Here is a 25,389-nt window from a genome sequence, read left to right on the forward strand (position 1 = left end):
AATAGAGTTATCTTGTGTTTTGTGCTGCGTAAATCAGACAAAAATCCACTGATGATATTTAATCCATGCAGGCTGACTGGCACATATTCTCTCTCCTATTATCTTTGTTCCTGTCATGGAAAGTAAAAAAAATGAAGGCATTCTCTGCAAGCTTTTAAGCTTTTCAGCCTTTTCAGATTTCAAACTCAGGAAATGACAAACAAAAAAAGCACAATCTTGACCTCATTTCTTTGAATGTGGGGCACCAGTGAATTCACTAATGCCATGCGAGTGCTCCTCAGGAAGCACAGAGGTTTGGCTTTGATTCATTAGCTAAACGATGATGTGAGCAGAGCCGTTCAGGTGACTGTGTGGCTGTGCTGTCTCTTTGTCTCTGCAGGCAACCCGCTGCTCCTCAACTCCTCCATGCAGCCCGACCTAACAGTGGGACGGACGTACAGCACTCCGCTCTGCTTCCAGGACGGCGCCGACAAAGAGCTCTTCGACCCCCTGCCGGACATTAAGGTCAAAGTTCAGAGCTCCTTCATGGTTTCGCTAGGTGTGGCCGAGCGGGCGGAGTTCCACGCCAAAGCCCCCGCCGAGACGTTCCCGCGGGACCTGAGCCGAGACTACTGCAGCACCACGGACGGACGCAAGAAGGGCCTGCTGACACTTAACGGGCCCTTCAGCGCCAGCAAAGAGCTGCTGAGGACCACCGGCGTGTTCGGGCACCCCGGAGGACGTCTGGTGGTGCCAAACACCGGTGAGATTCACAGGAAGTAGATGCAAGCTGAAGTTTGTTAGTAGAACAAAACACCGCCTCAGTCTTCATCTGCGCTCACACGCTGTGGAGCTCGGCTGCAGTAACTTCTCATTACAGTCGCCGCCGTGCGCCAGGGCTGTTTAGCAGGAAAGTGCAGTCTTCCCAGAACCTCTCGCACACAACAACAAACATCCAACATCTCCCACAAGCTTTTCTCCGCTCGTGTTTGTAAAGGTTTTTTTTTTTTCTTTTGTCGGCACACGCAGCAAAAAACTTTGGTGGAGTGAACATTTCTCAGCCCGAGGAGGTGGACGGATCCGAGTCAGGGGCTTCCCAAAAAAAAAAAAAAAAAAGAGTATGAATAAAAGAACAGGACAGAACTTTAACATCGTATTTTAGCAATGTGGAAGATTTTGTTTTGGACACAAATCCATAAAAACAACACAGGCTCATTTAATGAATAAAAAATATGTTGGCAGAAGATAATCAGAGAATCAAACAGGGAGTAGAATAAAGAAATCAAAGAGTAAACCATGACAGTAAGATATTGTGACTTCACTCAGATAAATACTGTATTTTTTTGATTGCCAGAAGCGCTCGATGGCATCTCCCCGAGTCCAGAGTCTCAGACTGAGGGGATAAAGATGAGAGCCGTCTGTCTGTCAGCCTGGTCTGAGGATACCTGGGTATTTTTTGCCGGCTCTACCAGCTCCTTTCAGCAAGCTTGTTTTTCCTGATCCTGTATTCCAGCTGACAAATTTGTAAAACCGGCCATTCGATGCAAGTTTTCAGTGACTCTCTTTGAAGCTGCTGAGTCTCAGAAGAGAGGATGAAGCCATTTTGCACTTTCCTGGAAAATACTGTTAGTGCTTTCAAAGAATGTTTTCAAGTTCCCCAAGATGATCCTCAGACGAAAGATGATCATAAAATCCATTTTATGAAGCGTCTTAAACCAGAGATGCGTTTCCCAAAATAGTCAATCGCAGATTAACAACCATCTTACAGATGTGTTGAAAAGACTTTCCCTTCATTATGACCTCTGATGCCGTCTGTTTAATGTTGTTCATTCATAAAATAAGTCAATAAACTGAACACACACACAAATCCATCGAATGATTTCCATCGGCTAGTTTTTCGCCTTAACGCAGCTTGATCTTCTGGTTCTGTCTGGTTCTGGAAGCGACTCGGGTTTATTTAAGTTGCTGTCTGAGAGAACACAGTAAAACGCTTTTGCAACATACTCTCCGACTCTGAAGAAGAAATTTTTGGCAAAGACTCGTTTGCTTTCTTGCCAAGAGATTGCAGCATGTTCTCGCTCCCAGTGCAGCAAATACAGCGACCCGGTCAACGGCCCAATGCTAATCATCCTGCCGCTGTTACTTTAATCCAACATATGATCTTTTCCTAAACCTAAATTGTGTTTGATTAACCCCAATCAAGTAGTTTATTTTGACTTAACCTGACTAAACCACCGCTACTTGACGATGTAAATAACACTACAAAGGTCACAGTCTGTGTAAGTTGCTCTAAACTTGAAGAAGAACATAAATCAGTACATGCACACACATAATGTTTGCAACACGGCACACACATATTCCAGCCATAAATACACGCCAAAGTTATGAAACACACACAAATGTAAAAAGAAAAGGAAAACAAAAAGCTTCCCACGTTCATCCGACACATCCGACCTCCTCCGAACTCTGTCATGTTCACTAAGAAGTCGTTATCTCACTATATGATGATCACTACATATACATATATACATATTTGCTGTTGCTAAGATCCATCAGCACTGTTGCCATGACAGATAGCTCTTTGTTATTCCTTCTCGTCCTCACCGGCTCTCTCAGACAAACGGGGGGCGCACGGTCATCGATGGAGGGACTTGAGGAGTTTGCGAGGCTCCCGTCACAGTCGCCGCCGGGTCATCGGGTCGCGCGTCGCTTCGCACTTACAGCCCCCTCTGTGGTCCTCGTGTATGTAACAGCAGCCCCCCCCCGGCTGGCGTGGAGAGCTGAAATCAACCTCCTGCGGTCGTCTTTCAGTCTGAGAGGCCGCTGTCAAGTGCGGCACTCACGCAGCTCGTCCACACGGACCGCCATTCACTAGACTGAATAATCGGCCGTACGCAGCACTTCACCGCAGATTACCGAAGCTTCTTTTCTCGTCACCTCAGTGATACGGAACAGAAATAGAAACACAGGTTGCATCTGAGCGGTTCACTTAACCTTTGAATGCCGTCGTTTAAAGAGTGGATTCACACTACGTACGTGTAAAGCATTGTAGAGGTTTTGAGACGTCCGGCCCAGTTTGTGTTCCCTGGATTTAAACGTGGCATTTGAATTGTTCTGCGGCAAAATCAGTTTCCATGTTGTGTCAGATAATCAGTGAGCGCTTTTAAGTTTCTGCCCAAAGAAATCAGCACAATGACCAGGAGACCTCAGAAAACACATGGTCATGGACAAAAACACAAGCAGAGGAGGAAAAGATCTGCGTCACTCATGATTATATCAGACTGAGGATGTTCAACAACATCAGAATAAGAGCAGACTCTCCACAGGTGATGATACAACTCTTCATGCATCCGTCAGGTTTGAGATTTTGGGGTTTTCACAACATGGCTTCTCTCAGAAAAGTGGAAAATACATAGATGTTTCATTTTAGTCCAGTACAGTGTTTTGTTTAGTTTCAAATATCAGAAGACGTCACCACTTCACCGCGTTTGTGTCTAAAAATGCATGGAATTTTTTACAATACGTATCTTTAAAGGCTGTTTTCTTAAAATGAGCTTTTTTCTCTCTGTCTCTCTGAACCAAAAATCTCCACTTCAGCTGCACTGACATTCAGCTTTATTCCTCTCTATAGTCTGAAGGTTTTTGGTATGTTATTCATAGACAGATTTAAATAACATTTTCTTCCTAAAAACACGGCGAAGACTGATTTGTTTTTGTTCGGTGGGACACAAAGAGAGATCCAGATCGTAACCCTGGACTCTTGAAGCGAGCATTTTCAACCTTTTTTTTCTGTGTGCAGATTTCATTACTTGTAAAAGATTAATACGAATCAAAAAAAGACGGAATAAAATAGACACAATAAACACATTCTACAACATCCTGTATTTTATTTTTTAAAGAATGTTTTGTAATAACTTGTATTTTCTTGAGATATGCTGGATAATTTAAACACTTCAGGTCTTTATATGTTAAACAAATTAAACTTCGGACAGGGTAGATGCACTCAAAGATAATATTTAGCATGTAAATCCTTATTTTATTTATGTACAATACAGTAAAAAGAAACGTACAACAAGGGGTTACAAGTAAACTTTGCTTTGTTTTAAGAGGACAGTAAATTCAGTTCACACCTTTATTTGAGACTGAGGGGAACAACTGAGGGAGGGTGTTATTTTCAAAGATGCAGAGACATCGAATAAAAGTCCAAATATAACCAGTTTGAAGGGGAATTGCAATTTACACACTTCACTCACTAATTATTTGGGAAATATTCAAAAAGAAAAGTGCTTTTCCTCAGCTGCTCATTCTTCATACGTTCAGACTATATGCATCTGTGTTTGTTGTAGTTTTATTTGGGTGAACTGACCATTTTAGAAACAAGAAACATCGGCGGAGAATCTTTAAATCCGTCACTCCCGTCAGCTAACATGCTAACACGTGACGCTGCATGTTTATTTAATGAAAACAAACTAGTTAAAATTCACACTTTTAGAGCAACAACAAACATATTCACTCCCAACAGAGCTGCCAGAGCCCAGCGTTATCTGTCATCTCCCTGTCTGCTCCTCTGAGCCTTTTATTTGCACAGCAGGGCTTTTTTTTTCTTCTCTCCTCTGTTCAGTGCGAGTGCTTTTCTGTTCACACAGGAGCAGATGAATAGTGTCGGGCAGCGTCGCTCTCCAACGGATCTCTGCTTTAAAAGAGATGCGACACGATCCAGAGCGTTGCAAGCAGCAGAACAACTGTTCTTCTAGATAGAGTCGCACAAACCCGTGTTTCACAGCTTAATACAGATCAGATATCAAATCATTCATCTGTGTCTGTTGGTTCCTCTCCAGGCTGGTCGGTCCACTAGAAAGTACCGAGATTACAGCGTCGCCCCGACATTATCTGAGCAAACACAACAGTTTTCAGTCGTTCAAGACAACAGCGTCACGTTTTAAAACATTATTAAGATTTCTGTTCCTGTTATTTCTGTTAAGTTCATCTGGACTGTTGATGTTGGAGACCCAGTGTCCCCTTATAGATGCCGTTTTCTTAAATAGTTTGGTCACGTTTGGATCTGGTTTTTACGGAGCCCCAGACATTAAATTGTGGCCACAGTATAGCTATAACATGCACACGAAATACTAATTCGTGGCCTCAAAATACTAATTTGTGGTCACCAAGTAGGTATAATGTGTACACCAAATACTAATTGATAATATTGATATCATTCCTGGACAGCTGGGTAAGCAAATCAAGCGCACCTTCTCTAGAAATAGCTGTGATGTCCTCAGGATGAGTGCACACATTATACCAACCCACACAAATTAGTATTTTGTGGCCACAGTTTATTTATTTTCTGACCATGTCATGTCTGGGGCTCCGTAGGTTTTAGACATTTATGATGAAATGTTCCTTAAAGGTGCATTCTGTAGTTTTGAGGAAGAAATTTTAATCTGAGGAGAAAGATCGTCATTTTTTTAAAAAGTGCTTCAACAAACTGAATAATCAATCTCTCTTTGTTCTCATGACTGAATAAACTGAACAAGCAAACTGACCGTTAAGAACAAAACAGTTTATTCTGTCTTACTTTGTTTACATGTGGCGGACCCTGCCACCTTTTCTAGCTTCAAACGGTGTTCTGGAACAAACAGATATTTCTGAGTTTTGTATTATTACCTCATTGATATTGTAAATGTGGCGCCGCTTTGAGTTCAAAGTCGAAACCTGATGAAAGTGGAGACAAATCCCTAAAGAGAGAATCAATCACACCCAATTTTATCGTGAGGTCTGTCTGAGCGCTGCAGGAAACCAATCAAAATTCAGCGGACCATACGCGCTCCTGTTTGTGTCCAGACGTCTTTAAACCCGACTCGTACAGTACGTGATCAGAACCAGAACAGAAGTCCACACGTCCCTGAACTCTGTGTCAGTATAAATACACGTGTGATGTTTTATAACTCTTTTTTTTATAGCATTTCTTCTGAGCCCGAACTTCATCATCCACACTCTGGATTAAATAAGTCATTAAATCGAATAAAGTCTTTGAAAGAATAACCTTTACGCAGATAAGACGTGGAGACAATAACAGCTGATTAGAAGAGGAAAAAGAAAAAAGAAACAAAACGTGAGTGAAGAAAACGTTCAGTGCAGATTGAAAATAGTATAATGTTAATTAGGAGTAATGAAGCAGATGTGTTGTCGTGCTCCGTTTAAAAAAAAAGCGATTAGAGTGGCAGAATAATAAGTTGTATAGTAAAAATAATCACATTTGGACTTTTTTGTTAACTTCCTTCCACATGTTACATTACCCCTGGATGTACACCACACCCTTGTCTCCACCTCCTGCTGTCGGGCTGGATGGAGTTGTTGATGTTGACTCATTTGTGTGTGTTTTTTCCAGGGGTCGGCCTGCTGGTGCCTCACGGAGCCGTGGCTGAAAATATGTCCTGGGAGATGTACATGGTGATCAATCAGGGAGAGACAAGGTGAGGCCAGAGTTTACCCAAATACCATTTCAAGCATCTATCTGTCTGCCAGTCTCCCTCCATCTTATCATCCATCTCTCCCGACGCCCCGTCCTCCGTCCTCACTGTCCTGTTTCTCTCTAATTATTTACCATCCCTGCGCTACTTTCGTTCCAGCTGCGAGCGTCGAGTCGGCAGGACCTTCACGTCTCAACATGTTGTTGTCTTCCTTAAGCAGATTATAAAGTTACAAGTCTAATTCTCTCCATCACTTAATTACAACAGAAATAGACTGAAGCGTGCCGATGTCAAAGAAGAACATTCTCTTATTATTTATCGTCTGTGCCGAGTTCGGCTTAATGAGCCTGTGTGTTATTTCTTACTACGCCTTCTTCTCTCCTCCTTTATATCCAAGTATGACAAAAGTATTCTTTCAAGCTTCAAAGTTTAATTGTAGGATTTATTGTCACTGTTTTTTTTTAAAGACTAATATCTGAACATGCCGAACTCTCACACGTCTGATCTGTGGCATGTCACGACCATCTCAAACCCAAAAGTTTTGATTTGCTAATGTTTACAACTATCACTCGGAGAAAAAACAAGCAAAAGAGTTGAAAAGAAAGCAAAGACAGTGAGAGGACTTATCAAAAGTCGCAGTACTGGAGGTGGTGGTGCTGATAACATTTGTGTATTTGTGGGTGTTGGTATCTGTGTGTTTGCTGGTGGGCTGTGTGGCAGATGGGCCCAGCGAGCACTGCAGCCCGTCTCCTGGTCCTTCTACGAGTCCTCTAGATGTCACAGTATAGGTGTTCAGTTCCAGAAGACCCCCACAGGTGGTAGTCTGGGCTTTGATGTCTCAGCTGCTGTGGAGAATCTCAGGTGTGCGCTCTGTGACCCCGGGGGGGCTTCTGCAGCACAGTCCTTCATTTAGCCGACGGACTCATAGGAAGCAAAGTCAAACCCTCAATCCTCCAATCTCTCTCTTTTTTTTGTCCCTGCTACTCTGCGGAGAGTCAATATGTAGTTATGCACTCCACTCGATGTCAACAATGTGGCGCTCTGGGAGAGAGTCACGACCCGGCAAGCTTGTTTAAACGATGATGAATGCGGTGATGAATGGAGCGTGGTGCGCTGATGGACATGCACGGCGGAATAGAAGGCGCAGACGTCTCCCGAGGCCTTTCATCCTGGCAGTGCGAGCATTATGTATTCCGATCACAGCTAGGTAATGACCCTTGGATGGACTGAGCTTCTCTCCAGGGGGGTTTTGCACACTCTTCCCCGCAGAGAGCCACAAGGACTTCCAGTTTCCTCTGAAATGTCATTGTTTATTCACACAGCTCTGCTTGAACAAAGAGGAGAGTGCCCGCAATCTGCTAGCATTAGAGGTAAAAGATGACTTAGTGCGTGGATCGCTTTGACACGGCACTGAAACCCTTTGGTTGTGCCGTGTGCTTACATTTACCCAAATGTTCCCAACAGTGATCGTAGCCTGAGAAATCCATGATTGCTAAAGGTTTTCATCAGCACATGAAAGGAAAGAAGAAAGTGATCCGAACATCGGTGTCCCAGTCTGGTTAGTTTTCAGGATTGGGCCGTCACATTAGCATCAAGCTAACATTATCTCATCCGTGAGCATCTGTGCCCGAGTCACATCAGATTTTCATCGGCTGCTGCATTGTTTACTTGCGTTACTCCTGTGAATGTTACCTCCCCAAAACAGCAAGATTACTTTGCTGTAGCCATCATCAGCTGCAAGCTAGCTAGCTTGTTTGAATTCAGGTCAACCTTTCACCGAACTCTCTCCTGTCTGTAACACTACGTTATGTTACGTAAGCTCCAGCCATCAGCCGACAGGTGGAGGTCACCTCTGCAGAAACACTGCTGCAGTCAGGTCGATAAACAGGAGTGAAGATAAATCCTCTTTTTTTAATCTTAAAAGTAGCAAAACTTCATCTCTGAGCTTGTAAACAGATGTGACTCGGCTCTGCGCCTGACTGTCTCCAGATCTGATTTGTCTCCTCTTCAGTTTTGTTTTGATAGAGACGCCTGATGGTGGAAATGACACACAGAGTGATGTGGTTTTTTTTTTTTTACTAACCTCAGAGAATGCAGAGCAGCTCCACTTCACTCCCAGCAGGGTGACATGATGCTCTACAGTATATAGAAACCCATGAATCACTAACTTCTGCAGCAGATCCTCTCCGGGCAGTAATGTGTAAACGTATACTGCAAATGTAATCCATCATGTCTTTATAAACTTTTACAAGCAGTCTGCAGCCGCCTTCATCTCCTGTTGTCGATCCCTACCTGCCAGCAGACAGCGTCTTCTTCTCCCACTGGTTTATCCAGCTTTGAAACACTTAAAAGACATTTCAGGCTGCAGCCTGGCAGTATTTGGTTTGTACCACAGCGGTGCTTTTCAAGTGCTTACTTTTTTCTGTGAGCAGAGAGATGTTTACTGTAGCCATCCATATTATTTCTCCCTCTGCTCGTCATCTCGCCAGCTGTCAATCACTGGCTGCATCCTGGCCGGCCAGAGGACACGCAGAGATCCGTATCCTTTCTTTCTCACCGCCGCGTCCGGCCCTAATCCCTGTCCAACCTACTTTTCCACACCCTGAACGAGTCCTATTAAAGCTTATTTTTCAGAGGCTCATCTAAATCTTTTTGAAGGTGTGGTTTTGCTGAGGTCAGACATATTCCCTTTTTGCCGCTGAGGGTTTACGAGCGCTTTGTGTTGTGAGATAAATCCCTCAAGCTACTGAGGCAGAAGCAGCTTTGTCCTGGTAGGAAAAGAGCTTTTAATGATGAAACTAGTTTCCATATGTGTGCTTTATGAAAGAGGCCCGGCTGAACATTTGGGACACAGTACTGTATGTTATTTATTGTTGTCTAGACAGCCCGCGGCTAAGTTTTATTTCATAAAGGAAGAATATTGTCAGAGCTAAGGAAGTGCACTGCAGTTCTGTAGAGTCTGACGGCTAAAGTGATAAACTAATAAACATGGTTGTCAGTGGAAGTGCGCCGGTGTGAAGGTGCCTGCAGCGCGACATGCAGGGAAACTGCAGTTTAAAGCTTGATAACATTAACCAGGATGAAGACTCCAAAACATCCTTCTGTTTTTTGGAATAGCTTAAAAGATGTAAATTGCTAAACATAACGTAACTGTTTGCATTATGAACACACGAGTACTTCAGGTTCAACACCCCTGGTGACCAGCAGCCTGTGGCCAACTTCTTCACTGGCTTTGGTGAAAGTTGCCAGACCCCCTTTAAAAAACACTAACTTTTGTGAATTGTTGAGTTAAATTAAACTGTGTAAAGTTTGTGAACTCTGTCTCTGACAAATACTTAATTATCTGTGCCTTCTTGTAAATTCGGCAAGTGTTATACAATAAAATGTCTGTTTTATCCCAGTGATGTATGTATTTATCTGCAAGTGGTCACTTTAGACGTATGCAGAGTTGCATTTGTCCACTAGTAACCGGATCACTCAGGACAGACGGTAATACCTGTTCTGATCGAGGTTTATGTAAATAAACTCAGCTCGCTCTCATCAGAGTGATCTCTGAGTTTTCATTTGACGGAAATATTAAAAGAGAAGGAAAAAAAAAAGTCACAGATGAATTGTGCCGTATGTTAAATCTCCCCGTGCTGAGAGACACAACGATACATCTGTCCAGTCTGCAACACAAACCGAAAGCTCACATCGCTGCAGATGTTCCTCGAGGCTAATTAGATCTTGAGATTTTCCCTGTAACGATCACATCCTGGACATACAGACGTTATCTTTTGGGTTTTAAATGCCAAAAGTTTACATTTCAGCTTGGTGCTGATGTGAGAGAACAGTTCATAGAGCATCCGTAACTGAAAAGACTCCTCTCTAAGAACAAATGTGCTTTAGTGCTCGTTAGATTTTGTACAAGGGAAACTTTTGGGCCAGCTGGTGTTAAAGGAAAGAATCATTATGATTCATCCATCATCGATATCAACAGCAGATTTCGTGAAAACCTGGATGGTTGTTGAGATATCTCACGTTAGATAAAGTGTAAACAGACGGGGCTGACTGCCCGGTATCGACTGACACTCCGGTCCCTGAGGCCTCCACCACAAAACCAAACGCACCTTCAAAACAAAAGCTGCATTAATGACACGTTTGAAGATTTTCTTTATTTCTAGACAAAAAACAAAAACAAAACAAAACTTGAAAACATCGACTTTCAGAGTGGTCATCATCTTTTCTGTTTCCTGTTGAGATAGAGCAGTGACTCAGCTCACACACACACACGCACACACACACACACACACGCACACACACACACACACACACACACACACACACACACACACACACACACACCAGCATCTCTGTGATTTCGGAGGTTGAATTCTCGGCTGTTGACGTTTCTCTGTCTCTTTGATGAGCCTAATAATAAGTTGTGGTGACAAGCTGAACATTGTACTTGAACAACACAAATGGCAGGTTACTGTTTCTGCAAAACACACACACGCACACACACACACACGCGTGCGCACACACACACACACACACACATATAGCAACTTAACATTTCTTTATGTTGAAACTTGGTTCTGTCGACGCTGTGCTTATGTTCTGATCAGGTTTAGAGCACAGACACTACCTGGGTCGGGTCATGTTTCGGGCTTATATGACCTGTTTTTGTCAGGAAATTGTCCTGCAGAAAATATCCAGCAATGACTATTTAGTGAAACTGTGAAAAAATCCACATATTGAATAAGCTGTTGTGGGTGAGTGGGTTAAATACAGGATGCTCCCTGAGGAGACCAGGGCTTGTGTACATCTTGGAACTTATTATTATACTGTTAGCTTGTTATTTTTACACTAAGTTCACTTATTATTTTCTGTGTTGTTACAGGTTTCTGGTGCTGTATTTTTAGGTTTAGGCAACCAAAAAATTCTTGGTTTCTGGGTTTAGAAACGGATAGTTTGTGTCACGTGTTTTGTAGGAGAAATTCTCCTGGTTGATGTTTGAGAGCTGCTTATTCTCTGAGGACTTACAGACTCGGTGTGATGAATCAGATCTCGTTAGTACGTTCAGCTTGGAGAGAAGAGCCGCAGTGTTTCTCTCTCCATTGTCTTCACTTATATTCAGCAGGACAACAAATGCAGACAGGTGTTAAACGCGTCCTCCCCAGAGCACTGACCTGCCGATGTTCTGCCGCACGATTTCTGTCAGCTAATCCGGCTTTCTCGACTCGTCACGTGTTCTAATCCATACATTGATTTCTGAATGATAAAAAAAATCCCACAATTTGTTGGATAAATTCCCCAACATGCGTATTTTTCCCATAAATTCTCCATAATGTTATTATGAAAACTATTAACAGTCGTGCTAAATATTTAATCACAGCTAAAAGCAAAACTCTCACTAAAATGCAACCTAGGCTTTTTTGTGAATGTACCCGAGTCAAACCTTCGTGTAAAAGCATAATTACGATGAAAGAGGCACTTTTAAGATTTACTGTATTTTCATTTTCAGGTCAAACTCATTTTCAGTGGGAGTGCTACGGGCACTTTTACGACAGCATCAAAATCTCTATTTTTACAACAGTAAGAAGTCTCGACACAACATGAAACTTTGCTGGTAGCATCACCAGGGTCTCTACACATGAACACCAGCACTGACAACATTGTTTGTGAACACAGAGTTACTAAAAAGAAAGTTTTTGAACAGCTCATGTTAGCAGTAGCTTGTTCTGCTAGCTTGTGTTGATCTCAGAATGTGACGTAACCTGGAGGACAGTTAAGGTGAAACGCTCCTAAAGCTTAGTTCCATATAAATACACAGATAATTTGTTGTTTTATCGTTAGCAAAAAACAATATTGACCTTGAAGTTGAAAAAGGAGCCTCATATAAGAAACAATACTAAAATCAAAAGCCGGAAAAGTTACGTGTGAAAAGTCTTGTGGATAGTTGTTGCTGGAAAACAGAAGTTCCACCTTAACTGTCACCTTAAAGTTTCATGTTGTGTCGAGTCTTCTTAGTGTTTTATAAATAGAGATTTTGATGCTATCATAAAAGTGCCCATAGCACTCCCATTGAAAATGAGTCTGTCCCGAAAACGAAAATGCGGTAAATCTTAAAAGTGGCGCTTTTGTCGTACTTGCTTTTACACGAAGGTTTGACTCATATATATTCAGAAAAAAGCTTCGGTTGCATGTTGGCAAGAGTTGCCAGAAGTCTTCTTAACAGCAACTTTTCTTACATTTCCTTTTTTGTTGTTCTGGTTATGAGTCATGAATGAAAACATACTCAACATATCACCAACCGTACAAACTGCTTCAAGCAATCTGTTCAACTTGTTCAGTGATTTCCAGACATTATTTTTAGTTATCTGAGCTGCGCTCTCGGTGATAAGTGACCAAATAACACTCTGAGTGGTCGAGTCAAGTGATTAGCCTCGTTGCTGACACTCTTCCGGCTTCACACTTTCTCCCGGTGAAGTGGTGCTGTTGCACAACAAGGCCCGGGGCTGGAGACGAAGTGGCATCAAAGTTAGTTGAGAAGTCATTATGATGCTATTGTAAATCAAGGCGCACTGTTTTTCTCAACAGATCGGTGATTAGTTGAAGTTATTGGTAATGTTTTACAGAGCTGTTCTTTTAATCAAGTAACTTTTGTCAGCTCTTGATTACTGGAGTTGTTTTGATGAATGCTCTGCAGTTGAAAGGAGACACCAGCAGAAGATGGATGAGCGATCAAAGCGGGAGAGCTGAAATGTCTTTGCTGGATAGTGAAGCGGTGCAGAGGCTCCGTCTCTAGATGCCTGTTTGATTAATGCGTCCACACGCTGCGTGAAGATGCCTGCATCACCTTAAAAATGGACAAAATCACAGTGGGACAAACAGGTGGGAGACTACAAGCAAATAAAGGTGCGGCTAATGGAGCGTGCTAATGTGTGCATTCATTAAGTCTGCCGTATCCTCTCCCGGCCCAGACTGCCACTTTGCACGGCTCCGCGGGTCCCCGAGCGGTGAGTCATCGCTCGCCTCTAAATAATGCACCTCATCTAAGGGAAGCTGTATAGAGCCCTTCACCGTGATGACAAGTGGAACTTCTCGGACGCATCTTTAATGTTGCTGGACTCTCGGGGGGCCCCCGACGAGTTGCAGCCCACTTAAGAAGCAGGTAATCTGCTCCTCACCTGCACTTTACATTAAATGTGTGATCAGGCTCAGGGCTGTTGGCTGAGGGATCCAGAGCTCTCTCTCCGGGACCCGTCGTGAGCGGGTCGGCTGTTGACATAACAGAAAAAACTGATTGTGAGCTAAGAGACGTAGCACAGAGGGCGAGGTGGCTGTGCAAGGTTGTTGAAAGTGAGTATATCACCCCCCCCTCCGCCTCCCCCGGGTCAGATGCTGAGGCAGGTATCTGGAGGTCGGGAGCGGATGTCAGCAACCTGAAGGAGCATTAACAATGAAGCAGCAGCCTTCAGTATTCAAACACAGCGGTGAGAGCAGAGCAGTCAACTGATTCTAACTGTCTCTGAACTCTGGTGAATGAAATGAGTGAAAGAATAATAAAGAAAAAGATGCTGATGTTCATGCGGTGAGATTGATCATGGGACAAAGAAGCAGATCAATAGATCGATCCATTCAGACATTCCCAGGAGCAGATCATCTCACCGAACACCTGGAAACTGTTCCTCATGCATTCATAACCAGTCGATTAAATTATCACAGTTACTTTTCTCTCTTTCCATCTTTTCTGCTTGTTCCTGGGTCCAGATTAAATCTTAGAGCTGATGCGCAGATAAAAGTTTTTCAGCTTCTTTTATTCACTTTGTGTTTTATCGGTTTTATAAACCGCTTTGTAACTGTATTTGAAAGGTGAGATGTACTATTGTTGTTCTTACTATCATGGATGTGCAGTCGACCAGCTCTTGAACCTAAAGACACACGTCTGATATGAACCATTTTGCATGGTTTTTTTAAAGGGGCAATATGTAGAATTTTAGTTGAAAACGTTAAAAAATGAACTACAATTACTAGCAGAATGTGTGTAAATAGCAGTTTTGACGTTATGATGACGATACATTGTGTTGCAGACATATCCACTGACACCAGCTAGCCCCATGTTTGTTTTGAGTAAGACCAGTTCTTACGTATCGCATCAGACAGTAATCTTGAAATTATGCAGTTGGTTGGTTGGCTGTGAACAGAGATGTGGAGACTGAATTATGACCCCGGTCTGCTCCTGTCTTCTACGACACCATTAAACATCCCTCCTCATTCTCAGCCCGTTAGTTTGAGTCACCGTGTAGCGTACCGTCCGTTAAAGCTGCTGCTCCCATGACAACTATAAACCGCTTCTCATTCAGGGGAGAAAATCTTAACAAATCAGCCTCCTCTGATCTCTGCCGTGTGATGACTGATACGAGCTCCAACACAGCGATGATCTCCGCCGTCGTGATCCCGCCTGCCCCTCTTTTATTTTTCTCTCTCTCTCTCTTTCTCTCTCTCACTTTCTGTCTGAAAACCAGCCGCTGCCGCCACCATCTGCCGGCACGACCTGTTTGTTTTAAAGCCATTTTTAATGAGCACGCTCCAGCTCGCCGACAAATCGCAGTGACTTCTTCACCTGCGCGGGAACAAATTCCAGCAGCGCGGTTTTGTGGAGATAACTCAAACTGGAGGAGCGAGAGTCCACGAGAGCCGTTCATGCAGCAGCACATATAATGACTCTGAGATAACAAATGGAAACTGTTACATACTGAAAGGCATGTGAAGTGTGGATGCTCACAGCAGGATGTAATCCATGAACATGACCTGTTTTCTCAGTCGGAGGTTTGTCTTGATCACAGAATGTCTCAGCGAGATTTTAAATAAGTGAAAAGACGCCGTCATGTTTTTAAAAGCGGGTATTTGTGCACTGCTGTGACCACGACTTCTTTTTGTGTGTCTTCTACAGTGTGTCTCATTCTCTGTTCTTCTGTGTGTGTGTCACTGTGTGTTAAGCGTCCAAACACTGGAAGGCTGTGAAATCCTCCTGGGCCCAGAGGTGACATACGGTCCTCCGGGTCTGGACCTCTTCTGCCCAGTGGCCATGACCATCGCTCACTGCGCCGAGGTGGACGCCGAGAACTGGAACATCCAGCTCAAGAGGAAAACGCAGGACAGCAAATGGGAGGTGAGAGCTGCAGGCCCACACCTGTCAAGTGCAGTGCAGCCCGTCAGGATCTCAGCTCGGTTCTGACGCGGCACTTGGCCGTCCTCGATTGTCTTTTTTTTCCTCCGTGGCTTTATTTGTTTTTTAGTGGCTAAATGTCGACCGGAATGAAAGCAGGGTAAACTCACTAAACTGTAGCGCCTGCGGTTTGTGTTTGCAGTCCAGCCTGCTGCTGCTCAAACCTAAAATAAAAATGATATTAAACATGCAGATGCATTTATTCTGTTACAAAGTGAACATCAGAAGAGATGAAGCACATTCGTCAACCCTCCTGATTCTATCGGAGGTCTCCAGTTTTGTCACTTTCCCCCTGGAGTCACAGTTCTCCTGCATTTCTTCTGATTTATGATTAACCGTTTTTTCCACATTTTCTACTTTTGGCACCGTACAGCATGTGGTCCAGTGCTGCGCTTTGTCCTCCTCAGTGAGTCTGAGGGGGACGGAGAAAGAAATACAGCAAATTTCAGAGAATTCATGTTGTTTTCCAGGGAAAGTTTCAAAGAAAAGGGGGGCGTCCATGTTCTAAAATCTGCTGCGTTGATTTTCCTGCTAATCACAGGGTGAGGCGATGTCATCAAGAGGCTGTTAAGCACAGCGGGGTGCACAGACTCTGTGAGTGGCACGGACAAAAATTTAATGAATGAATGAAAATTTGAAAAAGTATTATTTTTTAGAAGTCACCAGAATTCAGGACACAGAAGTTTAAAGAAGGATTAAAGAAAGTTTAGATGTCCGTTTGTGTTTCTAGACTCTTTTCCTTCTGTTTTTTTATATGTGAAATAAAAGGATTTCGATAAATAAGTAAGTAGTTCATGTAGGCGCAGTGGTTTTACGGTGTTCGGCGAGCAGGTGTCAAAACTTGATGTTATTGAAAGAACGATGGAGTCCTGCTGAACACACACTCCTGCACAGAGCCTGAACGTGACGGGAGAGGAGCTAACAATGTTTTAGTTACGCAGTGATCTGAGACCTGAATGTCTTCATTCATCGTGTCAAACCTACGTGTGAAAGCATAATTACGATGAAAGAGGCACTTTTAAGATTTACTGTATTTTCATTTTAGGGTCAAACTCATTTTCAGTGGGAGTGCTGCGGGCACTTTAACAACAGCATCAAAATCTCTATTTTTAAAACAGTAAGAAGTCTCGACACAACATGAAACTGTGCTGGTAGCATCACCAGGGTCTCTACACATGAACACCAGCACTGACAACATTGTTTGTGTACACAGAGTTACTAAAAAGAAAGTTTTTGAACAACTCATGTTAGCAGCAGCTTGTTCCGCTCGCCGCCGTCCTGCCAGTGGAGAAGAGTCGATCTACGAATGTGACGTAACCTGGAGGACAGTTAAGGTGGAACGCTCCTAAAGCTTAGTTCCATGTAAATACACAGATAATTTGTTATTTTGTTGTTAGCGAAAAACAATATTGAGTATTAAGGTTTTTCATTCTCAGCCGGATTTTAATCAAAATAAATCCTAACGACGTGGCAAGATTTTATTTTTTTATGGCGGATGAGAGTATTTTCTGATTTATTGAGTTATAAAAAATAGATATTCAGTAGTCCCCTCTGTAATAACCTTTGACTCTAATATGTCAACAAGATGAAACAAGAATTTTTAACCTGTCATCATCCAACTTTCACATGTGAGAATCAAAATTTCCCTGCATGCTTATTTCATGAACTGCTGAGTCATGATGATTATAATAAGCCACCTGTGTTTTTATTTTCAGATTTCTGTCCTGTATGTAAATCAGTTCATATTTGATTAGATAAAACCTCGTTTGCATTCTTGAACTTTCAATTTCAGAAAACATGTCCTATGAAAAGATGAATGTGTAAAAGAAAAAAAAAAAGGATCTTATCACCTGGAGAAGTTTCTCGGTGATTAAAATTCACTCTAATCACCTGAAGTGGCTCCTGTCAGGGAAACTAAAACACAGCACTGGTTAGTTTTCCTGGTTTTTGGCAGCAGAACATCTTCCAGCTGTCTGCGTAGGAGTGAAGACTGAACAGCCACGACGGGCAGAAAGAAACGCTTCTTTCATTGCAGCTCAAATATGAATGAATGAACTGAGCTCGTCTGGATTTTGTGTCACTTGATTAAAATCTTCTGGCAGTTTCTTGACAACATGTCAGCACACATGGTCAGAATGTAACCTACTTAGATTTTAAATCCCTTTTTGAATGAAAAAAATATCTGGATGTTTGTGCTCAGATGTCAAATACGGTCACAAATCGTCTGGAAATTTGAGTCTGAAACAGAAAAACAGAAGATGCGTAGGAAACCCTGTCGTGAGATAAGGAGATTTCATTGTTTGACCTCCGTACTACTCAGTTGTTTACGCATCTACAAATAGCTTGTTTTTTTTTGTTTTTTTTACCTTAGCTGCAACATCTGGATGCAGAAGTGTGGTGAGAAACGCCCACGTGTCCGAGGTAGAGAGAAACAAAGAATGACAAAATAAGCAAATCAAACGGGAAGCAGCTGATGCGTCCACACATCATTACGACCGTGTTGAGGTTCAGCCCACCCTCGGCTCGGCTGTTTGTCACGCAGCTGCTGCAAATATCTATATAACCGGCTGTGAACCTGTAAAGCTGCACCAATCTGTCAAGTTCTGATATAACAATGGTGCAAATGACTCAGTGTAAAAAAATACCTGACTCTATAAAATCTGCAGGCTCCCAACTTTACACAACTTTAGCCAAAACAGTGCTCCAGTGCACGGCCGCTTACCCACAGCACGGCGATATCTGCACTACACCTCTGTATTTTCTTGGTATGGCAGCTGTTAGATCTCAGAGTCAACACTGGACTTCATTTCACACCAGGGTTGGTTGATAATTACCTGGTTATTTACAATGTGAAGATCTGGCAGATACCTTCTCTGTGTTTTTTGTCTTTACTAGCCTTCAGAACAGACATTAACATCAGGCACCTTGACGTAAGATGTAACAGGCTTTTGATTCTGTTTTCTCCGACTGTTATTCCTATATACGAGCGTCATGTGATAGCTGGCCCGGTTAGCCGGCGTGACGTGTGGCCGGTGTGTTATACTGTCGGGGCTTTTTGCCGGTGAGCTGATTGATCCGACCTCTCGCTCTCTTGTGGGTCCAGAGGGTGACATAAGGCCACACGGAAGCAACACCGCCGGTCCGGCAGGAGGAAAATAAAGAAACAATTACAGCGTGTAATGGCCAGGAAGAGGCATGGCTGCTGTCACTCAGCGGGCCGTTAGACAAGGGAAGTATCGATTAGTGGATCAGGGAAGACATGGCACAGTGAATTTAGATGTGAAGCAATCAGGGGGAGAGTCATGGAGATTGTTTCTCTGCTGACCACGACTCTCCATCCGCTTCCTTGAACAACACCTCCCATCCTCGCACACACACACACACACACACACACACACACACACATTTTGCACACCATCAACGTCTCGCACAACAAAGCGCTGCGACTCTTACCCGATATTTTTTGCGTTTCTTGTTAGTCTCGCTCTGATGCTCTGGAGCAGGACACATTGTGTTTTTCCAGCTCTTTATGTTCGTGTTTTCAGTCCAACAATGTCTGTTCTTTTTTCCTTTTTTTTTTTTTTTTCTCTTTGCCCCCCCCTTCAGTGAAGAAGATTGCTTTTTACCAGTCTGGATGAAGTCCCAAGAGCTTAATCCCAAAACCCAAGGGGCATAACAAGCCCGATCGCTGTCGCATTATTTGCTTGCGTTTATTTTTTTTTGGGGGGGGAGAAGTAACAAGCAAAGATGATAACAAGACGAGACAAGAGAAGAGGGCGATGTTGGGAGAAGAATGGAGGGGAAGATCCAGTCAGGCAGTAATGTTGATGTAGATCTGATGTAAAGTTTTGGCAAGCTGAGCATGGGTCAGGATAATGAGTACCGCAGGTTTGCCCCTGGCTGTTGTGGTGGTTGTCAGCGCTTAAAAGAGCTCGTTATTTAGAGGCAGACCGGCCGTCCTGAATAATGTTTTTCTAAGCGATATGAATCGCTGCTATGAAGCACATTCAAGAGCCGCAGCGGCCTCTGCAACATAATGGACCTTCTGCTTAGATTAAATGAATGGATTCTTTCTGAGAGTCCGTAGAAAGTTTGATTCGATGCACATCAGACCTGTTCACCTGGTGGCCCTTTAACAATCCCTCTCGGGCACTTTGATCGTGTCGTTAGCCGGCACGTGTATTGATTATGTCTGTTCCATCAAACACAGCAGAGGAAAATAATGAAAAGCGCTTGTTGTCTTTTAAATTCTGAGCTTTAGACATATATGGGAATGTAAAAAGTCCGGTCTGTGGGCGCTCTCAGAGCTGGTCCTACTAAAAGGTTGCTCTCTAGACGCAGTTATCTTTTTTTCTCTTGTCATTTTTCAGCGGCGTTAGTAGAATAGTAGTAGTGTTTCCGGGAAAAGAAGCTCAGAGCAGGCACTCAGCTCTTTCATGTGTTTTTCCGTCAAGTACATAATCAACCTCTAGATGGAGCTTTCAATCGCACGACGGGATCTTCCTCAGCAAATGCGGTTGCCCGGTTGTCATGGAAATGTACATTTGTGTTAAAATTTCCATTTTTGAGCCCTCTGAGCACTTTGAAAGTCCTCATCGGCTTTGCAGCTGTTATATCTGAGGTCAGCGGTGCAACATCAACTGAAAGTAAGGCTGTTTCTGCTGCCAGAGTAGAAAAGAAACATCACAGATTGTCTGTGAAAAACACCAAGTAGCCTGAATAAAAGAAGCAAACGCCTGGAACCATCAGCTACTTTAAGACAACTGCTCCTTAACTTTCAGTATTCATGACCCAGCATGAAGAAATGAACTCAGTCAGACATGAGTTTTGGGTCCTGACACACTGTTGAAGAGTCTGTTGAAGCATGTTTGGATCTGATCGTCTGAACCGAACCTCGCCGCAGAAGGTCGGCCGCTATAATATTGATGCCACCTGACGCTGCTGCAGATTAGGAACCGTGTCGTCTCTCTTCAGGTCGTTCACTCTCAGATTAATGTTGTTTTTTTTGACGAGCTCCTCTGCCGACGTCTTATTTGCTCACAGAGGCGTCGCAGCTCTCTGTCAGTTCGTATGCATCTCCTTCCTCCTCCTTTGAGTTCAAGCTTGTGTTTACCCAACCTGGCTAAGTTTGCTATTGTGTGACCAAAAAAAAAAAAAAAAGAGAGAAAAAGGTTTCTGCTCGGTGTTAGAGGGCAAATGTCTGGAGATGTGCGAGCGTTGTGAATGAGGGAGGGGAGAGGAACCGGAGGGAATATGAATAAATACAAGATTTATGTCGCTTTGAGATTTTGCTCTAATATTAAAAGGGCGCAGACATCCTTAGAGCTTCTTTTGGTTAGAAATAATGACACACCACGAGGCCTAACCTGGAGAGAGAGAGGCGGGTATTGAAGATGCATAATACCTGCAAATGCTCAGTGCCATTAAAACAGCCTTATTTCAGCTGTCATTAAAAATACACACTACCCGCAGAAGGCTCCGCGGCGCTCTGAGCCCCAGGTCGATTATTATTCAGCACCATATTGCAGCGTGTTAAGCTGTGCTTATGAGGATGCAGAAGGCATAAGTACAAAATGCATAAACATAAAGTATTCACAGAAGGAATCCCAGCGCCTGACGTGAATGCAGCTGAACCAAGCGGTGACATTTTCCCTCTTTATGTTGCATCTCATTTTTAGCGATACGGCGCCTGATTATAATGTACGAGATGAAAAAGCACATCAGAGAATGAGTTGCATCCTGCGTGTTGTGTGTGTTTGTGCGTTTTACTTGTGTCCTGATGAGTTGTGATACACTTCTGGTTCAGATGCCAAAGAGGCCGAGGTGACTCAGTGTGAATACATCGTGCAATTTTTCCACAGGACGCTGCGTGAGGTGAAAGAGACGGACGCGTGCCAGTGTTACAAACTCAAAAGTAGTTGCTGGAGTTTGGCTGATGAACTGACTCCCTCATCAACAGTAGCCTTTTTTATACAGCATCTCCACATTATCTCTGGAGCATTTGTTCGCCAATTCTCCACCAATGGTGGTTGACACAGAGCGAAGCATCTTAAAGACGAACCGCTGTGTAATTCACACAGAAAGCCGGTGCTGCAGCTCCTAAAGAGGTGTGACGGTACACGTCATGATGATGATGTCGGTGTGTTTTCAAGGTGTTTCCCAGGTGTCCTCCTGTCAATCTAAACTCACAGACAGTTTATAATCATATGGATGCTGTTATGATGTGTAGAGATTTAGATCCTGACCCACCAAACATCCTGGAAAGTGATGAAGTTACATTTTTAAAACTACAAGCTGTCTGACTCACTCGCGGGGACGGAGGCTGTTTTCTGGGGGAAAGTTCACTTAAGTCTCAGTCTGGAGGGCTGATCGTCACTGTGATTTATTTTCATCACAAACACTCGGTGAGTTCAAGTTTTTTTGCCGGTGACAGACAGAAATGTGACGAAGAGTCGGTAGGATGGGCGAGAGGATCAGGAGGACAGACAGGAGGACAGACAGGATCACGTATTTTTTTCCTTATATAAGTTGCCAAAGACAGTTACAGTTACTACGTTACTTTATGGGACATTTCTCTGTATTTAGGTGAGTGAAGGACCTGTGTAGTTATCAGACTATAGGATCGACACGCCCTCGATACACGCCGCTAGATTATCCGTTCACACTAGTTTGGTTCGCCAATAATACGGCCCTGATACTACCTCCAGAGACGGATCAGCGCCGGAGCGAAATTTCCCCCCTCGCCACACCTGAAGCTTTCACACAGAGGAGGAGGTGGAGGATCCCTGCATGTGAATGGGTCTATGGTCAGCAGTGGCAGACGGAGGTTGTGCAGGAGTGCCACCGAATCGTAGACTCCAAACTTTTTGTAGGGGGCTATTTTAAACCGTGGACTCACACACATTCAGTCTTCTGCTGCGTATTTACAGCAGTTGGCAAATCAAAGACTAAACAGATAGTATTTGTCAGAAGGATCAGTTCATGGTTGGAGCCTTTTCATGTTGACAGCAAGAAATATATAATCACACAGAAAGTCGTTTTGCAGCTCCGCCACATCTACTAAAGCAGCCCAGCAGAGAGTAAACAGGAGGCGGTCTGCTGTCTAGTGGACAAGATGGCCGATAACAATCATTTTGATCGCCATACTGCCCGTTAACTTGGTAATTATTTGCAAGGGAGTGAATACTGCTCCTCGGGCTGCGTTTTAGCGTGCTGATTGGTCTCACGGCTCCTCGTTAATTCCGATAATCACATGTATTTCACAGGTTCTGCCTGTTTGGCAGGACGGAGGCTGCAGCATACTGTGTGACAGCGATGTGAGATGGTTTAGATGAAGGCAGGAAGAGATCTGAAGGTGCGCGGGATTATCCACATTTTGTCTCCTAAGTAGGTTGAAACAAATATTTGCTAATGACTTCTTAGTTTTTTTCCCTTGAAGTGAAACTTTAAGTCTGTTTATCATCTCCGACGCAACAATGAGCTGAAGTACGAGCACTTGAAGCAGCTCGCTCGCTCGCCACAGACACAGATTGAAGTTGGCGCTTTGAGATGTTTTCTTTGTCTTGTCATTACTTCCCTTTGTTATAATGGATCTTCCCACTTCCTGCTGGGTCTGTGACAGCGTCCTCTGTTCAAATAATGGGGATTTAAAGGAAAGGAAAGCAAAAGGAGAGGAAAGAAATGAAAGACTGTACACAGAAGATTTTCTTTATTCCAGTTGGATGTAATGAAGTGCTTCCCAGCTGCTCTTGTCATCTCATAAATAAAACACTCTGTATTGTCCATAATGACTCTTCTGTGTTCTGCTGTGTACAAACGCCATCGCTCGTGTACAAAATGTTTGTTTTTTTTTTCTCAGCACGTTCTCAGGAGGCTGCTTACAAACTGGTGTGGGTTTTTGCTTTGTGATTTAAACCTGCGGTATGTTACCTACACCATTATTCAACAGCGGCGTAGCAGAACTCAATCCATAATGCGTTCTACTGTACGCGGTCGTCTCACACAGCTCATCTGCACAGGTTTTCTAGTCTTGATATCTTTGTAGCTCCGGGCATGAATATTTAGCTCTACAATAGCAACAAGCTGCATGTGATACTGTGAGGAACGCCGACGATAAAGCATGTTAAAGGCTTTTTTTTTATCTCTGCAGGTTGCGGAAAGTCTCAATTAGTTTGTAAGATAACGTCTAATTATTAGTGATTATCGGAGGTTGTTACCAGGCTCACCTATTGACACACAATGTGAGTTTAAATCAGTGAATTGCACTAATGCTTCAATTAAAGATTCACTCTGTAGTTTTGGGGAAGACATTGTAATTAGAAGAGAAAGATCTTCATCTGCAAAAACAAACCAAATAATCAAACTCTCCTTGTGTTCGTGACTCAATAAACAAATGGACCTTAAAGGACAACACAGTTTAAACTGTTTTACTTTGTTTATACATGGCGGACCCTGCCACCTTTCTAGGGTCAAACAGGGTCCTGTTGAAGGGGACAGGGGGCCGTTATGTACCTCGACCGAGGCCCAGATTTGTTTTTGTGTCCATGTAAGATTGTATTCAAACGTAAATACCAGCTAAAGACACATGTAACACAGGTGGAAACACAACTGTCTTGCTGGAGATAAATAAAGGAGTTCAGGAGGTCGACAGCATGCAGGATTTTTGGGCTCTTTTACTGTTAGCTATCATGATCCAAAAACCGGTTCTAGTGGGACAAGAAGCAGCTTTGACACCCACAGCGTCCTCATGGGTACCGCTCCTCTGTTTGTCTGATTGCAGGACGTCATGGCGGTGGAGGAGGAGTCCACTTCCTGTTACTGCCTGATGGACTCGACGAGCTGCCACCTGCTGCTGGACCAGCCGGGCTCGTACGCCCTGGTGGGCGAGCCGCTGACGCAGGCTGCCGTCAAGAGGCTGAAGCTGGCTGTGTTTGGGAGCATGGAGGCCGGCTCCATGAGCTACAGCCTGCGGGTGTACTGTGTGGACGACACGCCGCACGCCTTTCAGGTGAGGGAGGACGGCAGTTCGGCATTTGGCTCTTTGTTTATCCAACGAAGATTAAATCATTATGATTTCCTGCAGCACTGAGTTTCTCTCCACAGGCTCATTTATTCATGAGGAAGAGGTGGTCAGTAATAGAAGCATAAATAGCAAATACTTCCTCAGGGCAAAGACAAATGTGATGTAGGACTGTTTTTTAAATATGAAATACCCGAGGTGCAAAGTGTGCTTAATTATTCCTAATGCTTCTACTTTACGTGGTCTAAATGACCTGAAGTTATATTACAATTACCTTAATAAAGTTCAGATTCAATTCAGAGAGAACTTTTTGGCGTTACAGAACATGACGACCTCTCTCTGCAGCTCTCCTCAGCTCTGTGGAGAGTTTTACCTTCTTTCAGCTCGTTGTTTTGGTTTCCACGGCCTACATTTTCCCTGCTGTAGTTCTCAGGAGCCTTGTTTTCAATATCAGGCAGCTGCAAAAAAAAAAAAAAAAAAAAAAAAAGCTCTGATAAACCCACTTTACTCTACCTGCTTGGCACCAAACAGCAGACACAAACAGTTGGCTAATAGCTGGTGGACAAAGTGGAGCATTCAGCAGCTTAAAGAGCAAGATATCTCCCTCAGGAACTGGTGGCAGATGAACCCAAAACCTAAAAGGACGATTGATATTGGACAGACATTAGCGAGGTTGCCAAAAACACGACTCCAAATGAATGCTGCTC

General features: G+C 43.5%; 1 protein-coding gene across 5 annotated transcripts in view; it reads left to right on the plus strand.

The window, feature by feature from the left end:
- Positions 1 to 25,389, plus strand: part of unc5db (unc-5 netrin receptor Db) — a 211,371-nt gene that overhangs the window by 174,610 nt on the left and 11,372 nt on the right. For all 5 annotated transcript variants that reach the window (XM_037097681.1, XM_037097679.1, XM_037097680.1 and 2 more), the window contains 4 exons: positions 380 to 742; positions 6,368 to 6,452; positions 15,435 to 15,606; positions 24,443 to 24,670. In XM_037097681.1, the coding sequence (XP_036953576.1) occupies positions 380 to 742; positions 6,368 to 6,452; positions 15,435 to 15,606; positions 24,443 to 24,670 (848 nt within the window). The remainder of the gene's footprint in view (positions 1 to 379; positions 743 to 6,367; positions 6,453 to 15,434; positions 15,607 to 24,442; positions 24,671 to 25,389) is intronic.

Source organism: Acanthopagrus latus, chromosome 5 (assembly GCF_904848185.1).
Source record: "Acanthopagrus latus isolate v.2019 chromosome 5, fAcaLat1.1, whole genome shotgun sequence".
In the NCBI taxonomy this organism is placed as follows: domain Eukaryota; kingdom Metazoa; phylum Chordata; class Actinopteri; order Spariformes; family Sparidae; genus Acanthopagrus; species Acanthopagrus latus.